The sequence below is a fragment of the Coptis chinensis genome, chromosome 3 (assembly GCF_015680905.1).
Source record: "Coptis chinensis isolate HL-2020 chromosome 3, ASM1568090v1, whole genome shotgun sequence".
Classification (NCBI taxonomy): Eukaryota; Viridiplantae; Streptophyta; class Magnoliopsida; order Ranunculales; family Ranunculaceae; genus Coptis; species Coptis chinensis.
In genome coordinates this window covers 52,276,215-52,293,296 of record NC_141458.1, presented here as the reverse complement: position 1 = coordinate 52,293,296, position 17,082 = coordinate 52,276,215, and the positions used below count along the sequence as shown (strand labels likewise).

Genomic DNA, 17,082 nt, shown 5'->3' with positions numbered 1-17,082 from the left:
GGCATGCGACAGTACCACTGGTGCTTGGTGCTGGTCAAAGTCAACAAAAAAAATTGTGGCGAAATTTGCATTGGCGCGCGACATTACTACTGTCGTTCCGCATCCTCATCCGAAATGCCAAATTTGCGACAAAAATGCGGCTGGACAGGTGATGGGATCGAATTTGCTTCTATCTAGAGTTGAAATTCTGAGTTTTTGGAATTTTGGAGGTGATACTACCACCTAGAGATGCTCTAAGTTCCTAACGGTGGACTCCAAACCTATATACTTTTAGGGAATTTTGACTTAACCCCCAAAACTATGTAGCGTTTTGACTAAACCCTCCATTTTAAAAATTATTTGAGTTTCCCTCCACTTCGTCAAATTTGTGTGTAACAAATGTTGGTATTTTACATATTGGCTATTTTACCCTTATGAAATAGCCATTGGGTTATTTTGTTGTTTTGGGGTTTTTTTACCTAACCCCCCAAAACTATGTAGCGTTTTGACTTAATCCCCCATTTTAAAAATCATTTGATTTAGCCCTCCACTCCAGGTTGATATTTTATTTTTTTTACAACATTGCATTTCTTCTTCATCAACCATGGAAATAAATCTCTACTACCTAAAAAAAAATGTGATAAATTCCATAACAGGTTATGTACTATCCACACTAACCCCAAATCAACTCAAAATTGAATCCTGATATTGTAATTGGTGCACAAAACCTTTTTCTTAGAGAGAACATACTATTTTTTTTTTTATTGAATTGTTATATCTTTGCGAAAAACATAAAACATGGAATTATAAGGTTTGTTTATATTTATTGTGTGTATGAGTTGGTTTTTACCTTTATTCGTGTCTTGTTTTGATGATTGGATCACCATTTTTTGGGAATTAATTTTCATAGTTGATGACTTCATGAAGAAGAAGGGCAATATTGGCATAATGTAAAATATCAACCTGGATTGAGGGGCTAAGTCAAATGATTTTTAAAATGGGGGGTTAAGTAAAAAAAACCCAAGTTAACCCAACGACTATTTTATAAGAGCAAAATGGCTAATATGTAAAATATCAAAGTCTGTTACACACAAATTTGGTGGAGTGGGGGGAAACTCAAATGATTTTTAAAATGAGAAATTTAATCAAAACGCTACATAGTTTTGGGAGGTTAAGTCAAAATTTCTCTATCTATCTATATCTTAATATTAAAGCTCCCATAAGGGGTATTTTTCTAGTTCTCTTAAAATTCCACGTCGTCAATTATAGCAATTATAACACTTCTAATTAAAACGGAAATCTTTCTCCTATTATAATGTAAATTTCTCCTCTATAAAAAATAAAAAATCTAACACTTCTAATTAAAACGAGAATCATTATCCTATTAAAAACAGGAATCACACTTTTAAATTAAAACGGGATTCCTCTCCCAATTAAAAAACGGATTTTTAAAACTTAATTAAACCAATTTGTTGATAAATTAAAACGGGTTTTAAGAACTTGATTAAAACAATTTGTTAGCAAATTAAAACGGGTTAGCGACAAAAATAGAAATCACGATTTGTTAGAAAATTTATATATGTATAGTTATGATTGTTGAGTAAAATTTTAAAAGAGTCGGTGCGTATGCACGGGTCTATTTTCTAACAAGGAACAAAATATCGCCGATATATCCGATATAGTGCCGACATATATCGTTTTGTTGGTACACCGATATTGATATATCCGATATATATCCACCAAATATTGAATTTTTTTCCGATATATATTGAAATTTTCTATATAACGATATATATCGACCGATATATCCGATATAAATTGTTGACTTTGACCGATATTGTTGACTTTAACCAAATATTGTTGATTTTGACCGATATATTATAGATATTTCTGATATAATAGACGATATTTCTGATATAATCGACGATATTTCCGATATATCGACATACAAAACAAAATTTTGACTGGTCACAAAAAAACTAGATATATCCGATATTTTCAATATATATCGGTTTTTGGGTACACTGATATATTCACCAAATTCGATATTTTGATCCTTGCTTTCTAGTACTTAATGTTTCTTTACCAAAAAAATATATATATATTATACTTAATCTTCCAAACCTAAACATATCAAAATTCATCTAAAAAAACTCAAAAACTATCTTCAAATTTGGTCTTTTGAGAGTGGCTTTTAAACCCATTTTGACGGCTATTTATCGGTTGTATCAAGAGTAAAGTTACTAAAATCAAACATTGGAGATCACCCAACGGCTGACGTTTAGGGCTGGATGAAGTGTAAAATTATTGAAATTATACATTCGATGTCACCCTTGTGAATATATGAGTTACTTTGATCAACAATTGGGTATACCATTGGGATGCTACAAGCCTCCAAGTCTCCAAGTCTCTCACCACCAAGAGTTTAAGTCCTGTTAGATAAAAATTTAATTATGTTCTCCTTTATTTTATTCTCGTTGGGTTTTTTCGCAATAGGATTTTATTAAAATCTTAGAGCATCATCAACGCGTTGTTATATCTCATTTCTAATGTGACAGATGGAAATGATTTTGGCAATTTCGATCCTCAACGTACTGCCAAAACACAATTTGTATTTTAACAATTGTCAAATTTCAAACCAAATTCGAGAGAAAAATAGAAATGAGCCGCACGGGACAAATTGTCCTGTCCCACAGTGGGACGGGACAAGTTTTGCCGTCCAAATTTATTTTATTTTTTGTAATTAAAAAATAAAAACATGTCGATTTTGGATGTGGGGCCCAAAAAATTGGAAGGGGAGAAGTTTTGCTGTTCATAACTTTTTCAATTTTATTTTAATAAAAAATTAAAACGACTGAATTTTTTTTGAACCGAATGGATATATTTAAATTGGAACGGAACAACTATTTCTGTCCGAAATAGAAACTTCAAATTTTGTCAAAATGCGTTGGTACTTGACACATTTTTAGCAATTTGAATCGATGAAAAAAACTGATGCGTCACAAAAAAATTTAGCAGCATGTTGATGATGTTCTTACGCTTTGTTACAATGAAATTCTGAATTCTCAGTAAATATTCTCAGTAAATATACGTCCTAAACCTCCATAACAAGAAAATCAATTTATTCTAACATCCATTTTTCAACTACACAATAATAGGGTTCAAATCTGTTTTGACAATAGTTGTAGAAATAGTCTCTTTTTTTTTTTTTTTTGGATATTTGTAGAAATAGTCTCCACTTGAGTATTGACTTGATATAATCTTAAGAAAAAAGTGTAGATAACAAAAAATAATGTTATTATTATCATAGAATGTAAAACGAAAGATTTGACAAGAAGAAGAAGACGGAAATATGAAATTTACCCCAAAAAAAACAAAAAATATGAAGTCCGCGCTAAAGTTGGTGGGTCGACGACAATTAATGATATCATTGGGGCTAACTTTCGGGTCATTTGGCAAGTCCCTCTCTCACCAACTCTTATCCGGAAACCTCGTGAGTGATTTATCCACCGAACGTTGTCCTTAAGTTCTCTCAGCCCAAACTCCAAAAGACCTAAGACTAACTCCAAAGTGCAAACCATGACCAAACTAAACCAACCTCCGACCAAGGACCGTCCACCAAACTGTTATATTACTAACCTCAGTGAATATGATTCATATGTAGCATTGATTTTAGCATAATAACAATTAGACTTAGTAGGGGTGGTAGTTTTGTATACGACCTGCTAACCCAATACGAATCCGACATGAAATTAGTGGATTTGGGTTGGGAAAAAAGGTTTTTGGATCATTTAAAAGTTGACCGCCAAACCCGTCAAATAAATAGATTGGGTTAGAGTCACATATGTTAACCCGAATAATCTGTTAGTAGACCCGATTAATTTTTAGGTCTAATAGGTCGGGTCATCAACCCGTGACATGTATAACCTATTTTAAGATAAGTTTCATTCTTTTTTAAAATCTCACTATCCTAACAACCTAAAAAAAACTACTAAAAAGAGAAGATTAACCATCATATTGATTCATTCGATAAATATATGTTTCGTTATTCAATTTTCATTAATATGTAATTGGATTATGGATTGTTTTTTAGAATTAATATATATATGTTTTTATATATATATATTTTTTTATAAATAAAATCGTGAAATATTAAATATTTTACATACAGGTTGTCTGTGAATCCGATCCGAAAATGATCTGAAATTGACCCACTGACTTAGCAGATCACCCGTTAAATAACCCATTATATAGGTGGGTTGGGTTTGGATTTGACAAACTCGACACGATTAGTAATTTGGTCGGATTTGAGTTTGCTCTCCTAACACGTGACCCAAATATGACACGACTCGAACCCGACTCATTGCCACACTCCTAAACCTTGGCACCACATGATATGACATGTCAGCTGAGGCGAGAGGAAACTGACTCTTGAACCGTTGGAGATGAAAATGGCATCCTGCTATAGTCAAAAGTATAAATTTGCCCTGATAGAATAGCATTATTTCACTGAACAGTTGGAGATAGTCAAACAGCAGGCCCCGCTTTTGCATGAATTTGGTCACCCACTCAGTCTATCACCCAACACGTTTCACGTTTGTAACAGTAAGCACCAAACACAACTTGAGGCTTGAGCAAGAGGATTATTTCAATAAGAATACTCTGCTAATCTGCCATTGCGCATTTTGCCTAAAATAGATGACTTTCTACTCTGATATTACTCATTTTGCTTTGAGTTATGCTAAAACATATTTACCTATCACGCCATACCGGGCAAAGAAGATCAAGAAACAACACGTAATTATCATACAAAGGCCATATACTTCCCTTCGAAATGAATGAAGTGTTACCTAAACTTTGGTACACATCAAACCACACAACATGACTGATTCCAAATCAGCAAACTGACCTACAGCATTTAAGGTCAAAACAATGTGTTACGGCAATGTCCCAATTTAGTCATATAACTATATAAGTCTTATAAAGATTTGCTGCACCATGTCTGCTTGGAAAACGAACCTAGTCATATAACTATATAAGTCTTATAAAGATTTGCTGCACCATGTCTGCGTGGAAAACGCAACAACCCAACCATGATAAGTACCCCTAAGCCCATCAATTAATTCCACAAAAATCTTACCACAGCAACTGAATCACTATGCAGTCAAAGGCCAGCTTAGGCACCCCTAGATCCATCCCTGGCTTTAGGTTCATCCTTAGCGGGCCTCGTGCCTAGTTAGCCCTTCGCCATTTAACTGCACAGCTGCGCTGCGTCAGTACCCTTGCTCAAATTGTTAATCCACTCTACATAAATAAAACTAAAACTGTACATTTAAGGAACATAGATCGGCTCCTGCCCATGTCTCAAAACCCCAGCCTCCATAGTTTTGAGGGCTTGAGGGGAAATACAATTTTTAACTGCAAAGGACATATACGTGGAACGACTCCCAACCATTGATGTAAATCGAAATCTAAAAGGATCACTACCTCATTCTAAAGAACGATCTAACAGTTAAATGGCTGCTGACTAACTAAATAACTAGATTTGGATATCAAACTGCAGATCTACACAGATGCAAGAAGTTGAAAGGTACACGAAATACTTACACTGGTACTTCTGAGTTCTTATAATACAACAATTCATAACTTACTAATGAGATGGAACAAAGATCCATAATTTAGATAAAGCAAAATCAAAGGAAAACACTTGAAAGCAGCTAGTCCGATACATTCGAAAAATTCCAAACACAAGATTTAGGGCTAAGCATTGATAGGGCGCCAGTAATCGGGCTCGGGTTCCTTGTTGACAGCAACAATAACATAAAGTGCATAGATGATACCAGGTATGTACCCTAGAATCGTCAACAGCAAGCAGATCAGGAACTCCACCTGAAACAACCACAACCAGTTGGTTAAAACATTTAGCAATGTCTAAGGATTTACTTCTAACAAAAAACTTTCAATTATTGGATATTATTCAGTGACTATTGTCCGAACTTGGTACTAGGAAACTTGGACAGTTTCACTTGAACTAATATGAACTTGTGACCACGTCTGGTTTAGGCATTTGAATGCGAGGTACTTGGATCAACACAGTCTCTTTAGTGGGTGACAACTTAAGAGGCCGTTTGTTAAGAAATCTGAATCTTAGATTGAATCTATAACTAAGTTTCAAAATGCCTACATAGCAATTTCTCCCTTCTTAGTTGCGTGTTAAGCAAGAAAAAATGTTTTGGTCTCATGAGCTCAAAATTAGTAACCAGGGGAGAAAGGAAATTTCACTTAAATACACAATTGAGAATTGCATGACTGACTATTTTGTTGGTGTACTTCGACTTCTAAACTGTCATCTCTCCCTTGATTCATCTCTATTTTTCTTTTTCTTCAATCTCTCCTGAAACCAGGGGAAAAAAATAGAGAGAAAAAATAATCCAAAAACAAACAGATGAATGCCTATTCATCCTTCTTCAAGAATAGAGAGCCAACACTTTCTTAAACTCTTTACCTTTCTTGCTTTATCTAATATGCCTTCCAGCCTCACTGGATATCTTCATCCCATCTGTTTGATTTCTCTTAGGTGTTTCTATGTAAACGAAAACAAAAGGCTTCAATAGGAACAAGAAACAGGCATGCAGTTGCCCATCTATGAAGCACTAACATTGACACCGACATCGATCTTATCCTAAAAAAGTAGGATGCGGACACTTGCCAATGCCACAGATATTAAATGATATTTAAAATTTATTTGATATTGATGTCACATTAGATTTTAAATCATATCATAATACTTTAAGATTCATAAACAAAGTTACAACAACAAGAGTCATAAAGACATCTCGCATTAACTATATAAGTCATGTCCGCGTCCATGCCGTGTCCAAACCGCGACGTGTCTAAACTACCCTAGCACGTAGGACATATATGTGCTGCATTGGACACACGTGGGGACACAGTGGAATTTGCCCATCCTTCCTTCTTTAAAAAATGGCACTTTCTTCACCTATCTTCCTCTAACTTCATTTCAATTATATGCTTCAGTTGATCTCTTCATCTGTCCTATTATCTCTTCCATCAAATTCTCGTAGGGAGTGGTTTCTCAACCTTTGCAATAAAAAACCGATTTAGTAGGCTATTCTCTTCTATTATTGGTGATACCCTTAAAGATTGTAATCAAATGGTAACTACAGACACTCTTAACACAATACCCTTATGTCACCAACTCCATATATCAATTGGGTATATTTGCATGATTCTGGTCAATACATGAATGATAGATAGATAAATAAGATAGAGAGAGAGAGAAGTCTTACACTGCAACAGCCATGCCTGAAGCAAACCCCCAAAGGAGGAAGAAGGATTGCGAGTATAATCTCGCAGCAGATTGCAGCACCGCTCGGCATCACTAATTCCAAGCTAACAAAACAGAAATAAAAAACAAGAAAATAAAACAGAAATGATAAAAGCCAACTTACAAACTAACTATTAAAAGGGGTCCTCTCTGTAATTGGAATAGAGGAATAGCTGTATAGATTGGAAGTCGCCTATTTATGACGCGCGTCACGTGATCTCACCGACGACCTGATATTTTAATTTCGGTATGTGTCGTCGACACTCGACACTATATATATGATGTTCCACCACGCACATGTCCACTTGGTAAATATATTATATTTACCATATATAAGTTACCGCCTTTTTTTTTACTCTTTCGAGATAAGATGGAATTTTATTAAGTAGAAAAGAAGAAAAGTTTCTCTCTCTCACTTTAGATTCTCACGTAAGTATTTGCTACTTTTGGTTTTTTCTGGATTATCTTGATGATTAAGATTAAATTTTCTTGATTTGGATTATTTAGATACAAGTAATGGGAATATATTTAAGCAGTCCAAAAACTGAAAAGTTATCAGAGGACGGGGAGAATGGTAGACTTAAGTATGGTTTATCTTCAATGCAAGGGTGGCGTGCAACTATGGAAGATGCTGTGAGTACATATATGTTTTTTTTATTATTTGATCATATCAATCTACTTTAAATGATGATCATTTGTGTTAAATGTATGAGATTTTTTTTTTTTGTTAGGATGGTCTTTAGATGGGATGCAGTTGTATATGTTGGAATATTAGCATTTGTGTTTTGAATTCTTTGTCTCTCGAGTTCATATATTTGAGTGCATAGATTTTTGCATACGTGATGAAAAACGTAGCATACGCCATAACTGGTAGGTTGTGGAGCTGGTTGAAGAACAAATAGGAACTCCACTGACTATGTACACGGCTAACGGCGTTGTCAGTATCAAGTTTGCTAGGAGAGCTGTGGATCACCTCTAAGGAAGCCCCAGAGGTTAGTTAGGACTGCAATATATCTCTAAAGGAGATCTAGGATCCAAAAAAAAGGAATATCAAAAATCGTGGTTAGAAGTTTATTTGAGCATGGCTTTCAAAGATACTGCTCCCCCTCTAACCTTTTAGTTTTGGGGAAGGAGTCGTAGGAAAACAGTAGTTTCCTCTTCCTCTTTAGAAAGAAAATCACATTCTAGTCACCTTTGCCATGTCTATATGAAATTGGAAAACCCCACTAGGTTAGATCATCTAATACCAAGACCACCTTTTTGACCTAAGGTCCATCACTCCTTGTCCAATATTGTAGAGGTGATGATCGTGTGGTGGAATTAATTTCCAATATATATATATCCCACCAAGTTGTTATGAGGATTTTATGGAGTATACTTTGACTTAGATGTTATGCTCATGATTCACTTTCACATTCAACAGTGTGATTCGTATATGCAAAGCATGTGAAAGCCAAAACAGAAGGAAACACAATTTTGGCGTAGAGACAGTATATGTGACAAAAACGGGTTTTCAGAATTTGTCAAAAGTTTAAGATTTTGTAGCTTTTGATCTTAAAGTTCTTTTATTGATATAATTATATATTTAAATAACTCTCAGTTAGATATTTAAAAAGAGTGCAGTGATGAAATGAAAAGAAGATTATATATTTTGATGGTGAAAACACGTAGCAGGGGGTGATAGACTCATAGACTAACACTAAGGTACATTTGAAGAAATTTTCATTCATGAGTAGATTCATTGGGGAGCGTAGGCATGAGAAACCAGAAGTACCCGTGTTACAAATTAGCATTGCATAGTTATGGTAAAAAATTGTCTTCTAGTGTAGCAAATAAGGCTGATCTTTTTGTAGCATGCTAGGAGAAGGTGGAGTTTTACAGCTATTGTGAACATTTATATCTTGATATTTTTTGTTAACATTTTCCCGTGGAACATTATAGGAATAGACAACTTCTAGGTCTATATGGATATCAAGCATGCACAATGCTAATAATGTTACTTTGGAATGTTAATTAAGACAACCGGTCAATTTTTGTAAGAAATGCAATTTTTAAATGTTCTTTTTTATCTAGTTTTATTATGTAGATTAATTTTCAGAGCCTATATTTAATATTCAGTGATTTGCACCGCCTGTATTTTATATGTATCATTTCTATAAATACTATGATGTTTATTGACGATGGATATTTTTTAAATACTAAAGCAGTACTTTGTAAAAAAAAATTGTTTGTTCTCTTCCTTCAATGTATCTGATCACTATATGTGATGTGCATGCATTCTAATCACAACATTATTGAACTCTCGTAGTAGTTATATACTTATATTATTGGCTAAGCTTATACGGTGCTCTCTGTAGCATGCAGCTTTCCCAGACCTGGACAACCGTACGTCGTTCTTTGGTGTTTATGATGGCCATGGAGGTAAGGCTTTTTATGATGGTCATCTGTACAATTTTTACGTGTGGTGCGGTTGTTTAATCAAAGGGAAGAAATTGAACCTTAATAGTCCACATGCTCTGATTGAGGATCCAGAAGGTTGTCTGGTGGAGTATGGTATTGACTTGAGTGAGGGGCTTTTGGATTTTGACATTATTTTCTCAGGATTTTCTTCATTAAGAAAATTCCTATTCTCAGTATGTTACTCTATGCTTCTACATTGGTTCCATATGAGCAAACCTTACTGTCTAGTACACCCTGTCTGCTATGTAATGTTGTAATATAAGAGTTTCACAAGGTCCACCGGCATGAGTATACAATGTTAAAATCATCAATTTGAGTTCTTTTTTCAGATTCCAATATGTATGTTGCTTGGCGTGGGAAGGGATGGGGATCGCTATGTATAGAGTAGCTTCTAATAAAAAAAACACAGATTAAAAATAAGAATGAATCCCTTTCTTTGAGAGCCATAAATGCCATAAACAAGGTGGAGAAACCACCGTGGTATTGCTTGGATGTGGTGGCGTCTATAGAAGTGAGGAGACAAAAGTTTAGATTTATTTCCTTCTCACATGTATTCCGAGAAGCTAATAGAGTGGCAGACTACTTAGCCAGTCTTAACCAGGAAAATAGTTGTTCTACTATACATTTTGGGCCTCCATTAGACCAGGTATCACAAGGTTTTGTAAATGAGGATGCAAGTGGCCAAATGTATTTAAGAAAATTTTGATTATTAATACAGGTGGGGTCTGCCTAACCCTTGCTTATTTGTTGAAAAAAAAAAAAAATATGTTCCCTCTTCCTGATAATGAAAGGGAAAATGGAAAACTTGGTTTCCGATACCTTCATAGGTTTGCGTATTATCTGCTTCCTTATTAAGATATCTCATCTTGGAGTCATTACCTATCTAGAAAAGGAATACGAAAACAAATCATACTCAAACTTTCTGTCCTGAACTGCACGTTTTTTTGCGATCCTTTTATTTGCCTAAATATGCATGAACTGCTTCTTCAACTTACATCTTATGGATAGCGACATACTTTCAAGTGATGATATGAACTGAGTTATCAGTGACCTATGGTCATGTAGGTTGTACTGTGACCAGTTCTTTAGAATCAATGCTGTCGTTCTTTCTTTACCCAGTTTTGTGAGAACTGTAAATGGTGATGCTAGGAGAGTTGTAACATTATCGTAATAAAGGAAACCAGTAATAAGATGAAGAAGAAGAATAAAGGAATAATGGTTGGGGAAAGATTTGTAGAGATTGTAGAGAGTTATCTTATCTCTCTACTCTACAAGTATTTATAATACTAGGAACCTAATATACAAACAAGGACAGAAATTATACTACCTACTCACTTACCACATTTATAAGATATGTGGTAGTATAATACAAAATCATTCCTAATATGCAGGATATAAAATCTTTCCTAATACCTAGATACAATATCTTCCTAATACAGTAATACCTATGATGCACCGATACGAATACAGGTACAGATACGGCGACACCGGTACAGGGTATGATACAACTCTTTTGAAATATTAGGATACTGGTACAACCTATGGGTACGGCTAATTAATATGAATATTTTAAAATATATGTATATTCGGAAAATTATGTTATTAGTTCTTTGAGTAAAGTTAGTCAGGAACATGTGAAAAACTATTATAACACATGTCAAAGTCAATACAGCTTGAAGCCTCAAGAACAATTTACATTTCAATGGAGTAGAACTATTGGATAAGGTCTATTTCAGGGATTCCAGTACCCTAGAAGTATCCAGTACCCGTATTGGTATCGTACCCGACCGATACGGGTGCAATGGCATTTTAGGAGTATCCGTGCATCATAGAGTAATACTAATATATTTCTTAACAAGAACCTTTTTAATTTATTGTCTAAAATGTATTTTTACTTATGAAAATGGCCTCAATGTCATTAATTTCCACTTTCCAGGTAAAGTAGTTGCAAAGTTCTGCGGAAAATACCTTCACCAACAAGTGCTCAAGAATGAAGCGTACTCAGCTGGAGATTTAGGCACTTCTGTTCAGAAAGCCTTTATTAGGTACCTTTCATCATTCTATTTGAAATTTAGCTGTTACATTTGCTCTGAACTTCTGAAGAGATTTCAGTATATTCATAGGCAAAATAAAGAGGTGGAACCTTTCTGGGTTGCATCACCCAAAAACGGCGCTCTTTGTTCATTGGTAGCTTGAAGCAAGGCAAAACTCATAGTTACATCAGTTTCCTACTATATCTAAATGTAGCATTCTTTCTATTGAGCAGAATGGATGAGATGATGCGGGGCCAAAGAGGGTGGAGAGAGCTAGCTGTATTGGGTGATAAATTTAACAAGTTTACCGGTATGATAGAAGGTCTAATATGGTTTCCTAGAGGTGAGGCTAATGACCATGTGGATGATTGGGCTTTCGAGGAGGTACATTGATTAGCTTATGAACATGGACTAGCTATTTTAGTATTTTTAGCCAGATCTTATTCAAACAAGATTACATGACATCTATTTCCTTTGTTGTTATTGTTATTGTTGAGTGACATCTGTATATTTCTTTTTTTCATGTCAACATGAACCTGCTGTGAAAACAAAGATCAATTTTGTATATTTTAGTTCTTCCCTCTGGATTTTGGTTTAGCATGTCAATTCTCCATTAATCTTATGCTATTCAAACATTTAACTAGGGGCCCCACTCTGATTTTTCTGGACCATCTTCTGGAAGCACTGCCTGTGTTGCAGTCATACGAAACAACCAACTTGTTGTTGCAAATGCCGGTGATTCACGCTGTGTCATATCTAGGAAGGGTCAGGTAAGACTTAGTAGTTGTTGTTTACGTATCTCCATACTGTGTTAAGAAAACTTTTTTGGTTTCTAATCTTTGTTTTTATGCTATAAGTGTGCCCTGCTTAACTTCAATTAACGGTTAAATTTTTGGTTTAGATCCCCCTCCCCCCCCCAGACCAAAAAGTAGAAATAAGATTAATACAGTTACTGGCCCTTACTGTCTAAAACTTTTAATTTGTTTGTTGAACTACTCTTGCTCCTAATATCCCAAAGAACTTTTTTTTCATTTGAGAAAATATATAGTACTTGACTCAATATGACTAGATTGTGGCCGTTCTACAGATGATAATTGGTAAGTGCGTTGGTAGTTTTTTTGCTAAAGGATAAGTTAGTCTGTAGAGAGTAGAGATGCACTGGGAGGTGTCTTGAGATATATAACATGAAGGGAAAAGAATGATTAAATGCACAAAATGTAAGGAAGAATAAGTTATTGGCAACACACTGTCTCTAACTCTTCTGTAAATACTAAAGAGCTGGTATATTTGATGCTCAATTTGGAAATCTTTTGTAGGCGTACAATTTGTCAAGGGATCACAAGCCTGAGCTTGAGGGTGAGAAAGAAAGGATCCTTAAAGCTGGTGGTTTTATCCATGCAGGGCGTGTAAATGGAAGCTTGAATTTGGCAAGAGCAATAGGTACGTACTGGACTGCTTTTGAGATCTATATATGCTAAGACCTTAACCCCCTGAAGTAAAAAGGAGATGAGAATACCTGGTACTTGATTCTTAGAACCTCCTTTCGGTTGGTTGCAGGAGATATGGAGTTTAAACAGAACAAGTTTTTACCTGCAGAAAAGCAGATTATAACTGCCAACCCAGATATAAACACTGTATGTACCATATGTTATTTTCTGCTAATGAGGTGGTTCATGATAAGTTCAGTTTTTGTTACTTTCTTCCTTGGGTATATCTTACATTTAAGAACCTGTAGCTCATTTTCATAGCTTCAAATCCATAGCTTGCGTTAAATCTCATATACTATAATTTTTCCAGACCGTTTGCATGACTTTGATAAATGGATGATATGGTAGATCGAGTTGATTGAACTCATGTAATTTTCTTTCTTCTTTCTGTTTACTTCCATCAAATTTTCCTCTTTCTAATCAAAATTACCCTTTCTCAAAAAAAAAAATTGATTGAGCTCACAGATAATATTTGTATGATAAGAAATGGTAGATTGGCAAACACTTTATACCATAGTACAGATTCATCAAGAATTGTGGTTTCAGCAAGATGTATTAAACGAAATGTTTTCAGATAGAATATTCAAATTAACTCTATTTCTGGATTAGTAATCTTGCATTATAGTTCCTGAATATTGCAGTACCCACATTTTGTGTTCCTCTGCATCTATACTTGAGAATAGCGTGGGGAACTGAAAATTCTATTTTCTTTTGTCAAGAATGTTACTTCTTTATGAATAGCAACGTTTCTCTCAGCTGTATTCATTCTTCTCCTAAGGTCTTTATTTTTCTTCTTAGGTGGACCTCTGTGATGATGATGACTTTCTTGTGCTGGCATGTGATGGTATTTGGTAAGTCCTGTTCGCGTAGTGTTAGTTCGTAGAAGATATTTTCTTTTGATCCCAGAAGCTTACATTTGATTAATCTGAGGTTTTAGATTTCTAGTTGGATTTATGCATATTGAAACTCTCCACTTGTTACATTGGATATTGTGTTTTCTCTGATGGGGTAATTTGTTAAGTTCCATTGTTTGCTTAGGACGTTGAATTTTCCATGTTAATCTGCTGGTGAACTTTTAATATATGATAAAAAGTTGAAAACTATAGTTCTGTAATTATCACCTTACAAAGGCTTAAATGTTTGCGACATAATTAGTGTAAGGTGAATAATAATCATAATAAGAAGGATGGCCTTAAGGAGGCAGACACAGGAAGCTTCTCTCTTTCCTATATCACGTCTGGAAGAAACTGAACACTGTCCTACATTTAATATTCATCGCTGGACATAAAGAAGACAAAGATGTTTGAATTTTAGTAATATTTTGGGATAATGAAACAGACTACGCTGCAATCCTGCATTTTTCAGTAGATATATTTTCGATTTTGGTTGATGATTTTTGTAAGCTCCATTGTCTAAAGGATTAAAATTCAGAGCAAGGTTCGTCATATAGTCATCATATTTGCTCCACTCAGACGTTTCTTTATATAACTTTTTCTCTACTTGGATTTGTCAACCACAAACACAGAACAAGAAGTCAAAGGTCACATGAATGTTATGTTGTCTGTGTGTGGCATTTCTAATTTTTATATGTCAGATGATTAGTAATGATTAAGTTGGTTATTCAATTGGCTTTTGAATTTGCTTCTACTTTCTGTTTTTTGCTGAGACCTGTTGCATGTTTCTTTCCAGGGACTGCATGTCAAGCCAGCAACTAGTTGATTTCATACATGAACAGTTGATCTCTGTAAGTTGGTTAGATCCTCTTTGCAGTCATACAAGTTGAATATATATAAAATGTGAATCATTTGCATATGGAATCATTGATGCATTGGTCCGGCTTGTTCAGTCAACGTATTTTGCATGGTCAAGAGATAAAATCCCAATTGAGTGGGAAAGAAAGAGTTGTTAATGGCTCAACAATAAAGATTAGAAGTCAGTAATGACTAGTTTAAAAGACTAAAAGCAGTGATTCATGTATCTAACAGTCTGGATCAGTGGATATAGATCACATTTAAAGGTGCAAAAAATTATGGGTTGTGAGTATGTTATTAAGCTAATCAAACATGCAGGAAAGCACACTCTCGGCAGTATGTGAAAGAGTGTTTGATAGGTGTTTGGCTCCATCAACAGCTGGCGGGCAAGGGTGTGACAACATGACAATGATTTTGGTGCAGTTCAAGAAGACCAGTCAATCCAAGCTACCTGTGAAGAAGCAAACATCAACATCTGAACGAGCTTCCCGGCCAACTCTCAAAATTGTCCAGTTGGTCTCTGGAGAGTTATGATCCTCATTTTACACGATCTTCCAAACACTGGGGTGGTTGTAAAACATGTTTATAGTTGTATATTGTTTATGAAAACTAGATTAACTTAGATGAGCGTTTGATTTTGTATTCCTTCTTGTTGGGCTTTTGTTACTTTTGATATTTTTCTGTTACGCTGTATAGATCTTCCTGAAAATTTAGACTTAGAATTCAGATTCTCGATTTGTCCGGTTGCTCTATTTCCACCGTAGTATTTGGACATTGATTATCAAACAGAACTATGCATCCAAGTTTTCCAATCATCAAAGGTAGCCGCCACTGGCCTGGTTTATATATGTCAAGGTTTTCAATATCGAAGTATAGAAAAAACCGGTAAAAATCAAACGAAAATTTTGCAATATCGAAGACCCACAAACTCCACTCACAGTAAACGTGAAAACAAACTCTCTAGTAAAGCAGAAACTTGGCTTTTCTTTCCGCTGGAAAAACATATATTACTATCTATATACTAAAGGAGAGAGTTCTAATGGAGGATTTCTCTCTCCTATGTGGCACTTTAATATGAGAGTTAGGGGCTATTTGTTTTTTTGGGTTAAGTTATAAGAGGGTCTTATAAGATGGTCTTATAAAGTGGTTTGTTTTTAATTTTAAGTTCATCTTATAAGCACTTGTAAAAATAGAAACAACAAATACATGACATCTTATAGATGGTTATTTGACAAATATAACCCTACTTTACATCACATTTAACTTGAATATATTAATTTGAAATAAACGTATAGTTTGATTTTCGGTTTCAAATCAATTTTGATAATTAGAATATCAATTTTAGAAAACTACCTTAATTGGGTGGTGGTAGTGGTGGTGGTCTTAATAGCACCACGGTGGTGGTGGTAGTGGAGGTGATGATATTGGTTTTAATAGCATGGTGATAGTGATGGTAGTAGAAGTGGTGGATGTCTTAATAGCGGTGGTGGTGGTGGTGATAGTTTTAATAGAATGCGGTGGTGGTGGTAGTGGAGGTGATGATATTAGTCTTAATAATAGTGGTGTGGTGGTGGTGGTGGTGGTGGTGGTGGTTTTAATAGCACGGTGGTGGTGGTGATAGTCTTAATAGTTCGATGGTAGTGGTGGTGGAGGTAATGATGGTGGTGGTGGTGGTGGCAATAAGTAATGGTGGTGGTGGTGGGTGATGGTGGTGGTGGTGGTAGGTGGTGGTGGTTGGTGGTTAATGGAGTTATTTGGAAAATAAGATAATGAAAATGGAAAAAGAGATAAATGAAAGGGGTATATGGGCCGGGGTGTTTGAGTCATTTTTGAGTTATAAGACTTATAGAATTGAACTAGATCTAATTTTGGTACTTATAGAATTGGAGCCTCTTATAAGACATTTCAGTAGAATGCCTCTTTATAAGAAAAAAAAACAAACCAAATAAATGTCCAAAATCACTGGGCCACATCTTATAAGAGGTTATAAGACCTCAAGGTCTTATAAGAGGCAAAAACAAATG

At 35.0% G+C, this 17,082-nt stretch overlaps 2 protein-coding genes and 1 long non-coding RNA gene across 9 annotated transcripts; 1 reads left to right on the top strand and 2 right to left on the bottom strand.

Annotated features, from left to right (window-relative positions):
* Positions 1-4,765: 4,765 nt before the first annotated feature.
* Positions 4,766-5,249, bottom strand: LOC147509981 (uncharacterized). The gene is made up of 2 exons (XR_015218671.1): positions 5,120-5,249; positions 4,766-4,888 (listed from the first exon to the last, which is right to left on the bottom strand). It is a non-coding gene; the product is annotated as an uncharacterized LOC147509981 (long non-coding RNA).
* A 319-nt stretch (positions 5,250-5,568) lies between these two features.
* LOC147509980 (PMP3 family protein At4g30650-like) lies at positions 5,569-7,511 on the bottom strand. Its single transcript, XM_086602106.1, has 2 exons — positions 7,290-7,511; positions 5,569-5,868 (listed from the first exon to the last, which is right to left on the bottom strand). The coding sequence occupies exons 1-2, from the start codon at positions 7,377-7,379 to the stop codon at positions 5,740-5,742; spliced, it is 219 nt and encodes a 72-aa protein (XP_086458232.1). The 5' UTR covers positions 7,380-7,511; the 3' UTR covers positions 5,569-5,739.
* On the top strand, positions 6,922-15,788 carry LOC147509979 (putative protein phosphatase 2C 60). 7 transcript variants are annotated; one of them, XM_086602105.1, is made up of 12 exons: positions 7,023-7,156; positions 7,835-7,960; positions 9,685-9,748; positions 9,860-9,960; positions 11,724-11,832; positions 12,054-12,204; positions 12,465-12,590; positions 13,137-13,260; positions 13,378-13,454; positions 14,106-14,158; positions 14,997-15,051; positions 15,377-15,788. In XM_086602105.1, exons 6-12 carry the CDS (start codon positions 12,055-12,057, stop codon positions 15,590-15,592), a joined length of 801 nt encoding a protein of 266 aa, XP_086458231.1. In that variant the 5' UTR covers positions 7,023-7,156; positions 7,835-7,960; positions 9,685-9,748; positions 9,860-9,960; positions 11,724-11,832; position 12,054; the 3' UTR covers positions 15,593-15,788. The 7 variants fall into 7 exon arrangements, 5 of the variants coding, with proteins under 5 accessions (XP_086458229.1, XP_086458230.1, XP_086458231.1 ...); XM_086602103.1 differs by lacking the exon at positions 9,860-9,960 and having other exon boundaries at positions 6,922-7,156; XM_086602101.1 differs by lacking the exons at positions 7,023-7,156; positions 9,860-9,960 and adding an exon at positions 7,606-7,756.
* The last annotated feature ends 1,294 nt before the right edge of the window (positions 15,789-17,082 follow it).